The 15,886-nt window shown below is 40.4% G+C and overlaps 1 protein-coding gene across 3 annotated transcripts in view; it reads right to left on the minus strand.

Moving 5' to 3' along the window:
* The window catches only part of Rnf141 (ring finger protein 141), a 34,904-nt gene that overhangs the window by 5,189 nt on the left and 13,829 nt on the right, over window positions 1–15,886 (minus strand). For all 3 annotated transcript variants that reach the window (XM_008853465.3, XM_008853466.3, XM_008853469.3), the window contains 2 exons: window positions 10,396–10,577; window positions 2,908–3,015 (listed from right to left, as the gene is read on the minus strand). In XM_008853465.3, the coding sequence (XP_008851687.1) occupies window positions 2,908–3,015; window positions 10,396–10,577 (290 nt within the window). The remainder of the gene's footprint in view (window positions 1–2,907; window positions 3,016–10,395; window positions 10,578–15,886) is intronic.

The following is a 15,886-nucleotide window of genomic DNA, read 5'->3' on the forward strand; positions in this document are numbered from 1 at the left end:
AAAGGTAACAATCACAGTATCTGGCACTCAATCAAAAAGTAGAATACATATAAAGAAACAGCAGAAAATACCATGAGCCACAATGAGGAGAAAATCAAAACAAGCCAGAACTGACATGATATTAGAACTAGCAGATAAGAAAACTCAAAGTTATAAGTATATTTCACATATTCAAAATACTACAAGGAGATCCACTATATCAGGTAGGACACAGAAGCTATTAACAATGGAAATTAAATTTCTAGAAATGAAAACCAAAATATACATGGTAAACACCTTTATGTCAGATAGGACTGATGGCAAGTTAGACATTGTAGAAAAGATATAAGCGAATTTGACAAGACATAGTGATTACCCAGTCTGAAGTACTAAATCAAATATGTTATATTTGGTATTGGGGATCCCAGAAGAATGCAGAAAAGGAGACCTAAGAGACTGAAGACAAAAATGGCCCCAAATTTCTAATAACAGTACCATCAACCTACATGGCAATAAGCTCACGCACAAAAAAACATGGAAAAAAGAACAATGATTCGGAGACTCCTCATACTTGAGTTGCTTAAAAGCAGTGAAAAGATAAATCTTACAGCAACAGAGGAGGGGACAGACTGCTCCTGGAGAGCCAGATGAGGTGGCCACATCACTTCAGTGCTGGAGGGAAAACACTCTCAGCCTAGAATTTTGTGTCAGAAAAAGTATCTTTGAAAAACAATATTCAGATGTTCAATAAAATTCTATGGATCTAAAAAGAAGGCGACCAGATCTAACATGTGAATTTACTAATAGTGCAGGATACAAGATTGCTACAAAAGCATCTAGTGTCTTTTTTGTATATTAGCAACAAACAAAAATTGAAATAAAATACATTTAGAATAGCACAAAACTATAAAATTCCCAAGGACAAATTTGTCATAGATATACGATACTGAAAACTAAGAATTGCTCACAGAAATTAAAGAGCTAACTCTGGCTATTAAGAAGCCAGCTCTTCCATACTGATCTATTTAGTCAGCATCACCTCAATCAAAGTCTCTTTTCAGAACTTGATATACTAATTCTAAAATTCCTATTAAAATCTAAAAGATCCGGTACAGTCCTGATGACTCTGAAAAGGAAGAGTTGGAAAGCTAACTTCCCTAAGTTTGAGACCTACACAGCTACACTAACCAGGGCAGCACGGCACTGCAGTGAACAGACTTACATCAATGGGAGAGAAGAGTCCAGACGCAGACACATATTTGAACAAGTGATTTCCAAAAAAGGTTCAAAGGCAATTTAGTGAAGACAAGTCAGTCTTTCAACAAAGTAACTCAAAATAGAGTACAGACTTAAATGTAATGTAAAGCCTGAAACTTTGGATTTGGAAAAGATCCCTTAGATATGACACCAAGACCATTATCTATATGTCAAAAATTGAAATTTAACTTCAGTAAAAATTAAACTCTGCTCTTCCACAGGCATTCTTTTTAAAAAATTATTTATTTATGTGTATGAGTGTTATGCCTGCATGTGAGTAAGTGCATCCGTGTCATGCAATGCTTGTGGAGGACAGAAGAGGGTCTCGGATCCCCTGGAACTGGAGGTACAGACAGTTGTTAGCCACCATGTAGGTGCTGGGATTTGAACCTGGGTCCTCTGTGAGAGCAACCAGTGCTCTAAACTGATGAGGCATCTCTCCAGCCCCCAAAGAGGCATTCTTAAGAGAATAAAAAGACAAGTCATAGAGGAAGAAAATATGTACAAACCATATACCCTATCGGATAAAGCAAAGCTCTCAATAAAGAAATAGGCAAAGATTCAAACAGACACTTCATCTAAGGAGACACACAGATGGGAGATCAGCATGTGGGAAGCTGCTCATCATCTATCAGTAGGGAAAGAGCACAGGAACTATAATGAGGTATTACTACATGCCTAATTTCAAGATAAAATTACAAAAGCTGAGCACACCAACCAAGTACAGGCAAAGATGCAGAGCCAATGGAACTCCTATGCAGTATTGGTGGTGGTACAAAAAGTATGAGCCAGGCATGGCAACAAACTCCTTTAATCCCAGAACCAGAAGGATGAAGCAGAATTGCTCAAAGTTTGAGTTACAACTAGTCTAGGCTACACACTGTAAGATCTTGTCTTAAAAACAATCAAAACTTAAAAAACTATGACTGCTTTGGGAAAGACTTGGAAATTTCTTGATAAATTAAAACAGCCACCTGCCATATGATCTAGCCATTCTAGGTATATACCCAACAAAAAGCCAAACTAAATGTCTATGAAAATACTTGCCCACAAACATAAAATTTTATTTGTAATTGATCAGCCCCTATAATATGGATAACTCTTAATTATACTGAAAAAGAGAAGCTAGATAACAGAGAAAGTACATTTCTATGATGCAAGGTAAAAAAATCTACAAAATTCAAAGTATTTTTAGCAAACAAAAGCAATTTGTGGCTGCTTGAGAATTAGGGTAGAAAGGCTACTTTTCAGTGGGGTACAAGGTGGTCAGGGGAGTAATGGTTTTGCTCCTTATCTTGATCGTGAGGACAGCCTTTATGGGTGTGCAAATACATCAAAGCACATCGAATTCTACTTCAAATACAGTTTAGTGCATGCCAATTATAAATTTCCCTAAACGCTCCATTAATTTGGAAGAAAAGGAACTTAACTAGCTGGCCTCTAGAGTCTTCCAGATCCAATTGAAATTTAAGGATTTCTGAAATACTTATAAGGTAGTATAGAAATGAGAAAATCTATTTGAACCAGTAGGAGGCATGTCATAAAACCTGGAGTACCAAAGAACAAAATTCTTCAGTATTTATTATGCAGTACTTAACATTTTCATTTGTTTATTCATATACACTATCCTATTTGACCTCTGCTTACCCCTGAAGGCGGCAGATAACTTACCATTTATCAATACACTTCTGACAAAAGCTGTGAGCACAAGGCAGGATGAGGTCAGCGCGCCCATCCATGCAGATGCAGCACTCCTCCTCATCGGTCAGCTGCTTCACCCTGCAGTGTGAAACAATGATATTCTCTGTCCACATGCTTTCTGCTTTGTTTTCATAGCCTTAAAAAGCATTACTAACCACCCACAGTATAAAGCACACCATGACTTATGTGCGAAGTTAACATCAGACTAAAATTAGCATCTTTTAGGGATATCAAATATATTAGGGAAGAAATACTAAGAAATTTCTTTATAAAAAGACTATAAAAGAAATTCTGTTAAAACAGAATTTGAACAAAAACTGCATATTCTGGTCTTTCTGAAATAACTCAGCCCACGTTAAGCATACTGAATTTACATACATGAATTCAAACAATATCTAACTTATCAAGCAAAAAGGACACAGAGCTGTGTAAACATGGACCCTGCATCAGGACCTTACAGTGACTGATACTGGCAGTGCAGAGAAGGGAAAGAACGGCTCAGTCTTAAGTGTCAGATGCCATGGGAAACAGAAGGGCTAGAATGCAGCTCTGCCCTCAGTTCTTTCTGGGAGAAAAGACATGCTGAACTTTCTACTCGAGCCACAGTCCACAGCGCCCATATGAGCCCACACCTTTGCACAATGTTCTCCATTCTTGGAAATGCCTTCCAGAGTGTAGTGAACTCCAGCTTTGGTAATCCAGCTCAAAATATCCATTTCTCCTCTGCTCTCAAAACCAGTATCTGTCTCAATCCAATGATTTAAAAATCTGATATGGTTGTTCCATGATCAGTGACCTTGTAGTTTTTTGACTATGGTGTTTCTTGAAGAAAGTTTTAATTTTTTTGTTCTTTGTGCCTTTCTGCTATTTTTAAACTTTATGAAGCATGTATGGCTTTTATAATTATACAAAAACCAAATGCAGGTACAAAAAGAAAGTCACAGAGGATGAAACAGAACAAAACAAAACACAAAACCCATGTATGCGCATGTGCAAGCACATGTAAAAGAAGGCTGGCCTAATGTTCTGGGGTTAAACTGAGAAAAAGACTGATCGTACAGCAAAGATAACCCGATTCTTACATGCCAAGAGAATCAAGTCTGAACTTGCTCTGACCAGCAAACTAGAATCAATGTTTAACCAGGGGAAAGTGAACTCCCACTGAGACAGTACTTTAGGAAGACACACAGAGTAGAGAATGAGGGACAGTCTAGAAACAGGAAAGAAGAGAGCCATGTAAACGAGGCTAGAGACACTCATTCTGGAGAGAAGGCTCAGTGAGAATCTGATTTGTTTTCAAACATTTGAAGGCTGGAAGAGATCAGACTTGTTTGGTGGAATTCTGGAGGGCACAGCACTGTAAACAAGAATACCCTAATACTTTAATAATGACGACAGTTAACTCATCCAGGCAACACTGTTATGTGCCTGGCACTGCTCTAATGTGCCCATCTATGAGCTTGCTTAACTTTCTTAACAGTTCCCTGGGGCAGATACTGCTGCTCACAACCTCCTTCAAAAACCTTTACCCCAGTCAGAATGGCTAAGATTAAAAACAACGACAATGCTACTAGCATGGATGTGGGGAAAGAGGGAGGCGAAATAACACTTACTCACTGCTGGTGGAAGTGTAGCCATATGGAATCAATGTGGAGATTCTTCAAAAAGCTAGAAATAGATCTACCATACGAGTCCAGTTATATCAGCCCCACGCATGTTCCCAAAGGACTCTATGTTCTCCTACAGAGATACTTGCTCATCCACGTTCATTGCTGCTCTATACACAATGGCCCAGGAAAGAGCAACAGCCTAGATGCCCATCAACTGATGAGTGGATAATGAAAATGTATATACACACAATGGAATACCATTCAGCTGTAAAGAAAAATGAAATTATGAAATTCACAGTTAATGGAATGGAGCTGGAAATAATCACTGTGAGTGAGTTAATACAGACCCAGAAAGACAAATTCTCTCTCCTATGGGGCTGTTAGGTTTGAATTTTTAGGTAAGTATATTTAAACTGAAGTACCCATAGAGGTCAGAAAACTAGTAAGGGACTGTTTGGGATGGATGTCAAGGGAAGGGAGACAGTAGACAGGTGGTATGGAGCAGGAAAGGGGAATGATGGAAGAGGAAGGGTTAAATGGGATGGAGGATGAGAGGGCAAGGTAGAGGAGGGAATAAGGGAAGGATAACTAACACCAAAGACCTTTGACAAAGTCATATGGAAGCCTAGTATTACAGAAGCTTCCTAAAATACATACATATATAAAAGGAATTTAAGTGGTGTTATCCTATAATGGGGGACACAATGCCTTTCCCAGACACCATAGGCTATCAAAAGCCCAGTGCTATGCATGAGTTACCTCTTCTGGAGTTGTTGGTCAGTGGGGTACCATAGACTCCCCCACTAACATTAAAGGCTGTTGGCATTGCTCTTGGTTATCCCCCAGAAGTTGATGGACCCTATGCTGAAGACACCATGTACTTGCGTACAGGACATGAAGAAATCAAGCTGATACCAACCTGGAAACTTTATCCCTACCAGCTAGCTTTCATAGTGCAGGAAGGTTCTATGCAGACTGCTAAGGGGAAAAAATAACCAATAGTCTTACCCAGTTGTTAACCCTGTGAGCTATAATGATTGGCCTGGCAAAATGTGCCCACTGGTGCAATAGGGCACAAATGTTATGGGAGTGACCAACTACTTTCTGATTGAATTTAAAGCCTGCTCCCCAAGATGGAATTCATGCTTGGTACCATTAGCTAGGCCAAAAACCTGTGGCTGGCTAGGTCATAGGTTCAAAGGGAGAATCTAATACTTACGGACATAGTAACAAACTTTCCCCTAACTTCTTGCCTTTGTACCCATGGATGAGTGTATTTCCCAACCCACATCAGAGAAGCTTCTTTTTATAGTAGATGGCAATTAGTACAGAGACCCACAACTGGTCATTATGCAGAGAATAAGAGACTATGGAGTGCTCAGTCCTAAATGAGACATCTATAACACATCCCCTCTCTCCAAGGCTCAGGGATCATCCCAGAAATGGGGGCAGGAAGATCATTAAGAGCCAGAGGTAGTGGAAATTGGCAGGAAACACTATTTGCTGGATATGACAGGGCCAATACACAGATAAATACACAGCAGCTGTGACTGCATGGAGCACAAGATCAAGTCAGCCAAAATTCCAGCATGGAGACGGGAGGAGCCCATCCAGTCCCACTCTAGCTTGAAGAGCTGGCAACTGATGAGTGCTGGAGAATAAAGTCAGTTTTCTTCAGGGGTATGGCCAACACTCATGCACATACAGGTACGCACTAAGTAGGCTCAGTGAACTTTTTAAAAGAGCATATATTACTACATTCTATACCTGCATTCTATCTTCTGTCCCATGAAGCCTCTGCCCCACCCTCCCCAACCTCTATGGATTTTCCAATTTAAATAGGCCTATCTAAGGATTCAAAGCTAGCATCCACTTGTAAAAGAAAACATGTAATGTATGTCTTTCTGGGTCTGAGTTATGTCACTCAGGATGACTGCTCATACAGTGATACAAAGAGGGGAAAAGAGACCAATGGAGTAGGAAAGGTTAAAGGGGTTGGGGAATGGAAGGGTAGGGCAGAGGATGGAGGACGGGGACAGATAACACTGAAGGTCTTTAGAAAAAAAATCATATGAAAACCTACCACTACATAAGCTTCTCAAGAGTACATACATACACAATATAAAGAGATTTAAAGGAGTTACCCTATAGCAGGGGGGCATTGTCCCTACTGGACATCAAATGCGAGCAAAGAAGAAGCCCAATGGCAGGAATAGGCTCCATCTTCTTAAGTTGTTGACCAGAGGTTCCATAGACCCTCAAATGATACTGGCCATTGCTCCTGATCTTAGTTACCCACCAGAATTTGAGAGTGAGATCCTATTGCTAAAGATACTACACATGCCGGGTGTGGTGGCGTACGCCGTTAATCCCAGCACTAGGGAGGCAGAGGCAGGCGGATCTCTGTGAGTTCAAGGCCAGCCTGGTCTACATAGTGAGTTCCAGGACAGCTGGGGCTACAGGGAGACCCTGTCTCACAACAGAAGCTTCTTAAAGTATATTCATATACACCATAAAACAGAATATAAGGAATCACCTTATCACAGGGGAACATTGACAGTATTAAACAGGATAGACTCACAAAGTAAAAGCCCAATGCCATAAATGAATTCCCTCTTTGGATGCTGTTGCCCAGGAACACTCTAAAATCTTAAACAGTACTTGGTTATAGCTCCTGATCTTGGTTATCGACAAGAACTTCACAGTAATTTCCTATTTCTGAAGACACAACATGTAGGAGTTGTAGAACAAAGAAGAAGAAATCAAGCTGGTACTGAATTCAAGACTTATCTCTACAGGCTAGCTTTCATAGTGCTGGAAGGGGCTATGCATGCTACCAGAAGAGAAAAGTAATCATCAATGTTGCCCAGCTGTGAATTTAGAGAGCTACAACTGGTCTGGCAAGATAGGCCCAATTGTGCAATGGTAGGATGAATGTTGTGGAAGTAACCAATGACTTTCTGATTGGATTTAAGGTCCACTTCAAAAGATGGAGTCTATATCTGACATTAATATCAGGCCCAGGAACTTGTGGCTAGACAAGCTACAGGCCATAGGGAAGAGCACATTACTATTGTTCTGATAAACATAGTATTAAACTGACTCCTAATGACTTATTGTTATACTGATGGACTAATGCATCCCTCAACTCTCACCAGAGAAGCTCCCTCATGCAGTAGATGGTGACAAACACAAAGACCCACAACTGGCCAACATGTCGAGAATAAGAGACTGCAGAGGGCTTATCCCTGAATAGGATACCTATATCAAACCTCTGCCACCCAACGCTCAGAGATCATTGGAGAAGAGCAGGAGGAAAGATCATGAGAGCCAGAGGCGGCGTACAACCACAAAGAAACAGTGTTCCAGACAGCTGATGTCTCCCAATTGGCTAGTTCCTCCAAGGGGCAGGGCCTGCCATGGAGGGTGGACTACTGAGGGGATGCTGGGAGCCATCCTGAAACGGAAGCATGGCATGGGGAATGCGCAGCCGTGCAGCAGCTCAAGGACAGAATGGCCTGACACTTATGGACCTGGGGCAAGATCGCTGGCCCCTGAATCATGAGCGAATGCTAGTGGTGACTATGGGCATGGCTGGTCTGATATGGCAGGTTCTGAGCCGAGCCACTGGAGCTGAGCGGCTCGGGTCTAGGCACTGGGTACTCATTCCTTTGTAAGTTACCCCCCACCCACAATAAGAGTAAATGCACATAAAGATATATTATATGGTTTTCTTGATAGCACAAGAGACCCAGAGAGACCACGGGCAACAGTTGGTGAGTTACTCAAATGAACTCACAGCAATGGTGATGGCATGTCCAAGACCCACACAAGCTTAAACTAGACAAAACACCTCCACAGAAGTGGGAAAGTGGGCAAGAAACTGCAACCCTAGCTGAGGAACTACTGGTAATGAACAGCTGCTGAGAGGGGAGAGTTCCTTTTCTTTAGGGGTGTGATACCAGATAGGTGAAACTGGCTCCTGTGGATGGACCAGCACCAAACATCATCTAGGGACACAAATTTGACTCTATAGGCCTTAATATATATAACACAGTACATGAAATTGGGCAGAGGGTATTAAGGGGAAGGTACAGATAAGGGTGGGGTCTAAATATGATCAAAACATATGAAATTCACAAAGATTCAATAAAAAAATTTTAAAAAGCACATGAGGTTGGGAAGGAAAACTGGTAGGGGGATAGGGGAGGAAATGGGGAGTAGATTTGGTCAAAATACATTATATACATGTATGAAATTATCAAACAATTTAAAAAAAGCTAGACTCAGAAATACCAAAAAAAAAAACCTTCCCAGTGATTAGCACCATATAAAGGACTGCTTCTCTCAATGAGTCTCATACAGCTGCAGGCTTAGTGGTAGTCCAACCTGTAAGTAGAAGCTGGTTTTCACTTGGCAAAATATGGTTAGATCAATAGGCACTGGAGCACCTCAGAGTGCGACAGAATCTCTGGCTCCTCCTCCAAACCACTAAACTCTAACAGTCTAAAAGCAAGTCTTAGCTAGGTCAATTTCTAATCAAGGTATTTATCTGTCTAAATCTATTTCTTGATCTGACATAGGCCAATAATTATATTCCTATGGGGTTATTGTTGGGACTTAATGAATTGTAATACCCTATAAGTATTCACTAAATTTAAATCATTAACAGAACCTTGTAACCAATGTGAAGCAAGACTGCACAGAGGCCCCAAAGATCCCCTCCTACTTAGAAGGCTTTTCTGTGAAATGGTGTATCAGGGCACCACTATAAGCCAAAAATATTTGAAGCCAAGAAGCAGGCTTAACTAACCAACCAGGAATCAGTTTTCCCACTCTCAAGGGCACAGGAAAAATTAACTTTTACCTTCACTAAGAGGACTGCACCAAGAAAGGAAGTCTCACTTGGCTACCATATGGCTACAGACACAAGTAAAGACCACTCAACAACAACAACAACAAAACCCCACCACCCTGAAGAAGGAAAAGAAAAAGGCAAAAAACTGGAAAATATAATTTAACTATAAGAGAGTATTTGGAAACTGGCTGGTTGAGAACAGAGCAGAAAATTCAACTGTGAATAAAGAAATAAAAGAAAAACTCCAGTTAACTTTAAATAGATTTCTGCTATCTACCCAGTGTTACAGTGTAAGAGAGGATGTCAGCTGATGGAACCCTGTAAGTCTTTTTCCAATGAGGCACTTAAACACATTTATATTTCGGTCATGCCGTGCATGGGAACAGATGGAAGCTTTCACAGGACAAAAGCATAAGGAGAGGAAAGCTTAGATGGAACAGTTATTTTGTCTTTTTTTTTTTTTTTTTTTTTTCCTTTTCTGGAGCTGAGGACCAGACCCAGGGCCTTGCACTTGCACCACTGAGCTAAATCCCCAACCCCAAGAAAGCACAGATGGAACAGTAATCTATGGGACCTGAGCAAACAAGCTCCACCACAGAAACCTTGGCTGGCTTCCTTCCCTTCTGGTAATACAGTATGTAATATGTGAATCAACTGCTTCTTCCTTCCTGAATAGACTGCCAAGGCCTGGAGACAATACTTAAACTTTTAATCCTCCAATTAGAAAATTTCTGAAATGACTGTGCCAAATTCTTGGGCCCAATTTCATAAAGGGCTTTGACTGCCTAAGTATCTACCTATTAAGGGGAGGCGTTAGTATCCCCCTTTGCCATTAAATCAAAGAGTGGATTCCTGGAGCTTAGGGTCACAGAAAACTTCCTGGTGTGAACCACTAAACAGCGGCTGAGATAACATTTCACAGGGCATTAGCAAAAATATTACTGAGCTACCAGTGTTTTACTTATTACACTGTAACTATGCATTGTATACCTGCCCATCCAAAGACTAGCCTGACAAGATGAAACAGAGGATGAGTTTTCATCCGGTTCTTCAGAAGTAGAGCTCTGAGCCAATACTCCAGCAGCTTGACTTGTGATGTCTTTATAAAGTTGAATAAACTGGTATAAATTCATGATTCGAGAAGCTTCCACAACACCACTGCTTTTGTTAATCTAAAAAAGGGGGGGGAAGCAACACAAGCACACAAATATTTAGTCAAACAGCCTAAGAAACAGAAGTTTAAGATTTCCAAATTATCTAGAAAAACAAGTCTGAACAAATTTATGTATAAATCTCTGAGTTCAAGGCCAGCCTGGTCTGCATAGTGAGTTCAAGGACAGCTGGGGCTACAGGGAGACCCTGTCTCAAAAAGACCAAAAAAAAATATATATAAATATATATATTCATAAATTTATATATATATGAATATATATATTCATTCCTTAAGTTGTGGGGTTCAGAAAACTTACTAAATTTTCTCATTTGATACTCAAAATAACCTTGTAAGATTGATTAGACACCATCCTCTATAGAATTCATTAGATCAGGTAACTGTCCCAGAGTTAAGAAACAAATTTTAGAGATTAATATTGAAAATCTTTTACTTTTTTAATTAAATCTTTTTGAGATGGGAACTTGCTATTTAGCAGAGTGGCCTAGAACTTGGGATCCTTCTGCCTCAGTCTCTTGAGTGCTGGTGTTTATAGGCATGTATCATCATAACAAGATAATAATGTTTTAACAGAAGAATTTGTTTAACCCTAGTACCGCGTGGCAATCTGCTATAACTGAAATGCACCTTTTTCTTTTTTGGGGTGTGTGTTTGTGTATACATGTCTGTGTGTATAAGTGTGTGCATAGAAGCCAGAGGTCAACCTTGGTTATCGTTCCTCAGGACACTGTCCACCTTCTATCTTAAGGGTTTTTTGTTTCTTAGACAAGGTCTGTCATTTGGCCTGGAACTTGCAGATTTCATTATGCTAGCAGACCAGCAAGCTTCAGGGATCAGCCTATCTTTCTCTCCTCAGCCCTGAGATCACAAGCATGCTGTAATGCTTTAAAACAAAACAAAACAAAACATGGGTTCTGGGGATCAAACTCAGGCCCTTATGCATGCATGGCGAATACTTTACCAACTGAGCTATCGCCCCAGTCCTATTCTTAAATATCTTTAAGTTCTATTTTGTACTTCTACTAGTCAGAAAGCCACATTAAAGTAAATACTAACAAAAGTAGTTGAATTTTGAGCTTTTACAAATTTTTATTTCCTATGAAGTAGGACCAGCCTAGAGACTGCCTTTGCAGACTGTATAGCTCCCCTCGAGTTTATAATTGGATGTGAGAAGATATTTGTGGCAAGAATAGAGGATGCTCTTGTACTAGGTCTAACTATGAACTGTTTACTATTTGAGAAAGCAGTAAAAAGTACTGAGAATTGGGGCTGGAGTGATGGCTCAGCAGTTAAGAACACTGACTGTTCTTGCAGAGGACCTGGGTTTGATTCCAAGAACCCACATGGCAGCTAATAACCATCTGTAACTCCAGTTCCAGGAGAATCTGATGCCCTCTTCTAATCTTCGCGGACAATGCACGACATGGGTGCACTTACCTACATGCAGGCAATACACTCATACACATAAAATTAAAAAAAAAAAAAGGTGCTGATAATTGCTGGTGTGGTGGTGCACGCTTTTAATCCCAGCACTTGGGAAGCAGAAGCAGGAGGATCTCTGAATTTAAGGCCAGCCTGGTCTACATAGTGAGTTCCAGGCTAGCTGTGGCTACAGGGAAGACCCTGTCTCAAAAAGACCAGACAAAAAGCACTGAGAATCAAGAATAAGTCAGACTTTGTGCTGTGAGACTAGGAGGATCAATAAAAACTGATTAAATTTTGGGAAGGTAAAATCAATTTGGAGACTCATTTTACACACGGTTCTTTTAGTAAAAGACTATATAGAGTAGAAAACAAATAGATTTAAATAGGACATAAAATTTATAAAAACTTGTAGAATATGCCTTCAAGAGCTGAGGAAAGTGGGCCAGTGTTCCTTTGAAACTGCATAACACAGAAGAAATTAGAGTAATTCATATAAGCTTAGTACTGAACTAATGCATTGTATCACACAGTAACTATTCTAACCACAGAACACTGTAATAACATTGGGCATCCACAGTGTCTATACTGTAGATATTATGTACACTGTTCTAGGTACTGTACATCTCAGGGGCAAGATTGCTTCAGACTGCAACATTTGTCATGAAAAGGTCATGTGACTGACATGCACAGTGAGAAGCACAAGGAATCCAGCAAGGAGCCTGGAGGGGGTGAAACAGGGAGAGAAGTGGTGACAGGTAAGAAAGTGAGGCAAAGACAGAATACACAGGACTTTGCTGATCATGGTACTGACTGGTTTTTGCTCCAAGTGCACAGGAAGTGACTGGAACACTTTGAGTCAAGAAGTAATACACTTCAAGTGTGATGTGGAATGGACTGGCTGTGCTGAGAACACACTAAGGGATGCAAGAACACAAGCAGGAGACCAGCTAGGAGGTGACTGGAACACTGGTGAGAGGCGTTGGTAGTACGAACAGGGTGAGAACAGAGTGGACATGGTGAAAGCCAGCCAGATTCCAAATATGGAGAGGAGAAGGAAAGCCGAGGACAACTCCAAGGTTTCAGTCTAAGCACAAGTATAAAATACATAATTCATGAAGTTTCTTGTATGTGTGCACATATGTATAAGTGTGCTCTATGTATGTACATGTGTGTAGAGGCCAGAGGTCTACCTCAGGTATTGTTTCCCAGGATGCCTTCTACCTGTTTTTTGACACGGGGTCTCTCATGGGCTTGGTACTCAATGATCTGGCTAGGCTGACTGGCCAGGGAACCCCTAGGGGTCCTCCAGTCTCTGCCTCCCCAGTGCTAGGATTACAAGCGCATACTACTGTGCTAGGCTCCCTGCCCGCCGTCCCGCCGCCACTGTGGGTTCTGGGGATCAAACTCAGGTCCTCATGCTTGCATGGCAAGAACTTTACTGACTGAGCTACCCCCCACCCCTTGCATCCTCTCATTAAGCTTCCTGACAGCCACTTCGGCACATAATTTTTAATTAACCTATTAATTTTTCTAATGTTATTTCCACAAAATTTCCCATCTAATTATGATTTGTAAGTCTTTAAAATGACTTAAATACTATTTGATGATAATTATAATGGTGTGTATACACACAAAATGAGGTCTTAATATAAGATGGAAGCTTAAAGTACAAATGTTTTAAATTGATTAAGATTCATAAATATGAAGCTTTTAGGCAAGTGTCCTGATGGATGCCTATAATCTCAACACTCTGGACTGTGAGGCAGAAGGATTGTGAGTTTCAGACCGCCCAGGGCTACACAGTGAGACTATAATTCAAAAATTAAAAAAATAAATAAATAAAGAAACACAATGCTTTCAATCTCCTATTAGCTTTCCACGCTGGACTTAATTCCTCCTAAGGCAAATACTGACTTCCCAAGATCTTTTGCAAAGAAGTGAAGGAATACAAGCAAATTCTTTGGAATAGATCTACGAAGAAAAAAAAAATCATAGGAAAGATTGCTCTAACTGCCCTTGTCGTTAATACTTTTGGCTTTTCCTACTTAGAATCTTAAGGAAGACATTTAGTTGAGTACAGTAATTTAAACTGTGCAGTAATAGTTAAAGCTACTGGGGCAAACAAGGATTTGACTAATAATAACATCAAACATTAACTCTGTGCCAAAAGGAGCAACAGAAAATTAAGGGACGAAATCCCTGAAGCATTTATATTCTGATGGTCTAGAGTTTACAGCGGTCTTTCAATGTAAACTGAGTATTTTATGAAATAGGATGGAGAGTGACTAGAATTTAGGTAACACAGGGCATCAAAACACAAGGGAAGCTTCAACCCCAATCATGAAGAAAGAGAAAAAAGTATTTTCAATCATTCACCACAAGCTGAGTTACCAAATGCAAAGCACTGGATTTTAACTGTTAAGAGATACAGGAATAGTTCCTGACTAAGGAGCTTACTATCAACCAGAAAGCCAAGAGCCTAAATAAACTATTTCATTTTTAATGGTGAATATTAACTATGAAGTATAAAGAGCTGCCAAAATTTAGAAGAGGCAAGAGAATTCCTGAGAAGGGAGACCTTATGGCTGAGATAGGTGTTTGAGGTGGACCTTTGGAGACATCACGTTTCAACATGCAGAAATAAAAGCAGCAGCAGAAACAGCTGGCTGACCATCTAAGCACTGTTTCCACTTTCGTTGCTTAGAAAGCCTGATTTTATTCTGGCATTCTTCGCTACCTGAAATGAACAGGAGTCAATACTGGTCAGTTGAATCTAAACCAGTCATTCCTTCTACCAGTGTGTGTACAAAGGGGAAGTGACCTAATATTGACAAATGGGTTATGGAGATCTGTTGGGCCTTCAACCAGTTCTGAAGCCAGTATATATCAAGATTTGCTAATAAGTGAAAAAGTAGTTTCTGTTTAAACTACCTTAAAAGGAGTTTTCTGTGACCTGCAGCTGATGACAATGTTGACAGAACATTCCTGTTGAGGGACTTAGTAAGCAGAAGGTCTGATGTGGAAAAATAACAGCCTCAGTTAGGTAAGACTAGAGGGCATGCAGAGGTGCAAAAGGGAGCAGTAAACAAAGTAGAAAAAGAGTAGAATGGAGTCACCCTGCAGAGGGCTGTGGGCGCCACATTGAGGAGCAGGGGACATTCTGTGAGAACTGCCGAATTTTAAGCAGGGAGTGAGCTGAGGAGAACCGTGCTTCAGAAAGGTCACGGACAGCAACATAAGCTGGAGTGGGGAGATTCTGGAGGTGTGGAATTATACCAAGGCTATGATGTTCTGGATTGAAGGGACAGGGCCTGAACTGAAAAGTTTCCTTGAAGACACGGAACTACCTCCTTTATCATACACTGCACTCTTAGTGCCTCCTGTAACTGTGCTCACAGTTCTGTTTGAATAAACTGGAAGCAGAACATAGCAGATTTAAAACTGACAACCCTCTAGGGAAATGTGACATACTATCAGGGCAATTTCTGGGCTCTGTGACTCATTAACATTTTTTACAGTATGTTATGATACTGGTTCTAGTTTATTTTATATGTGTGTGTATTTATTTTCATACAAATTACTTTTTTTTTTAACGAATGGAATCCAGTGCTCATAAAAGAAATCATCTCCGAGAGAATGTTAATTTTTAAGACTGTCCTTTATCCTTTGTGACTGTCTAACAGTAGCAGGCTCCAATCTTGCGCATAAACAGAGTATTACCTTCTGACCTAACCTGTTGCAGACTGTCAAGTGATGCACCCAGGGAGATTCTGATTGGTCAGGAATGGACTTCAGGGCACCCATGACTGTGTAACTTATAGCTCACTTGCATATGGGTGATTTCATTTTATCTTTGTTTTAGAACAGGTTGAGACAGAGGAGGGC

The sequence above is a fragment of the Nannospalax galili genome, unplaced genomic scaffold (assembly GCF_000622305.1).
Source record: "Nannospalax galili isolate Female #2095 unplaced genomic scaffold, S.galili_v1.0 scaffold44, whole genome shotgun sequence".
Lineage (NCBI taxonomy): Eukaryota > Metazoa > Chordata > Mammalia > Rodentia > Spalacidae > Nannospalax > Nannospalax galili.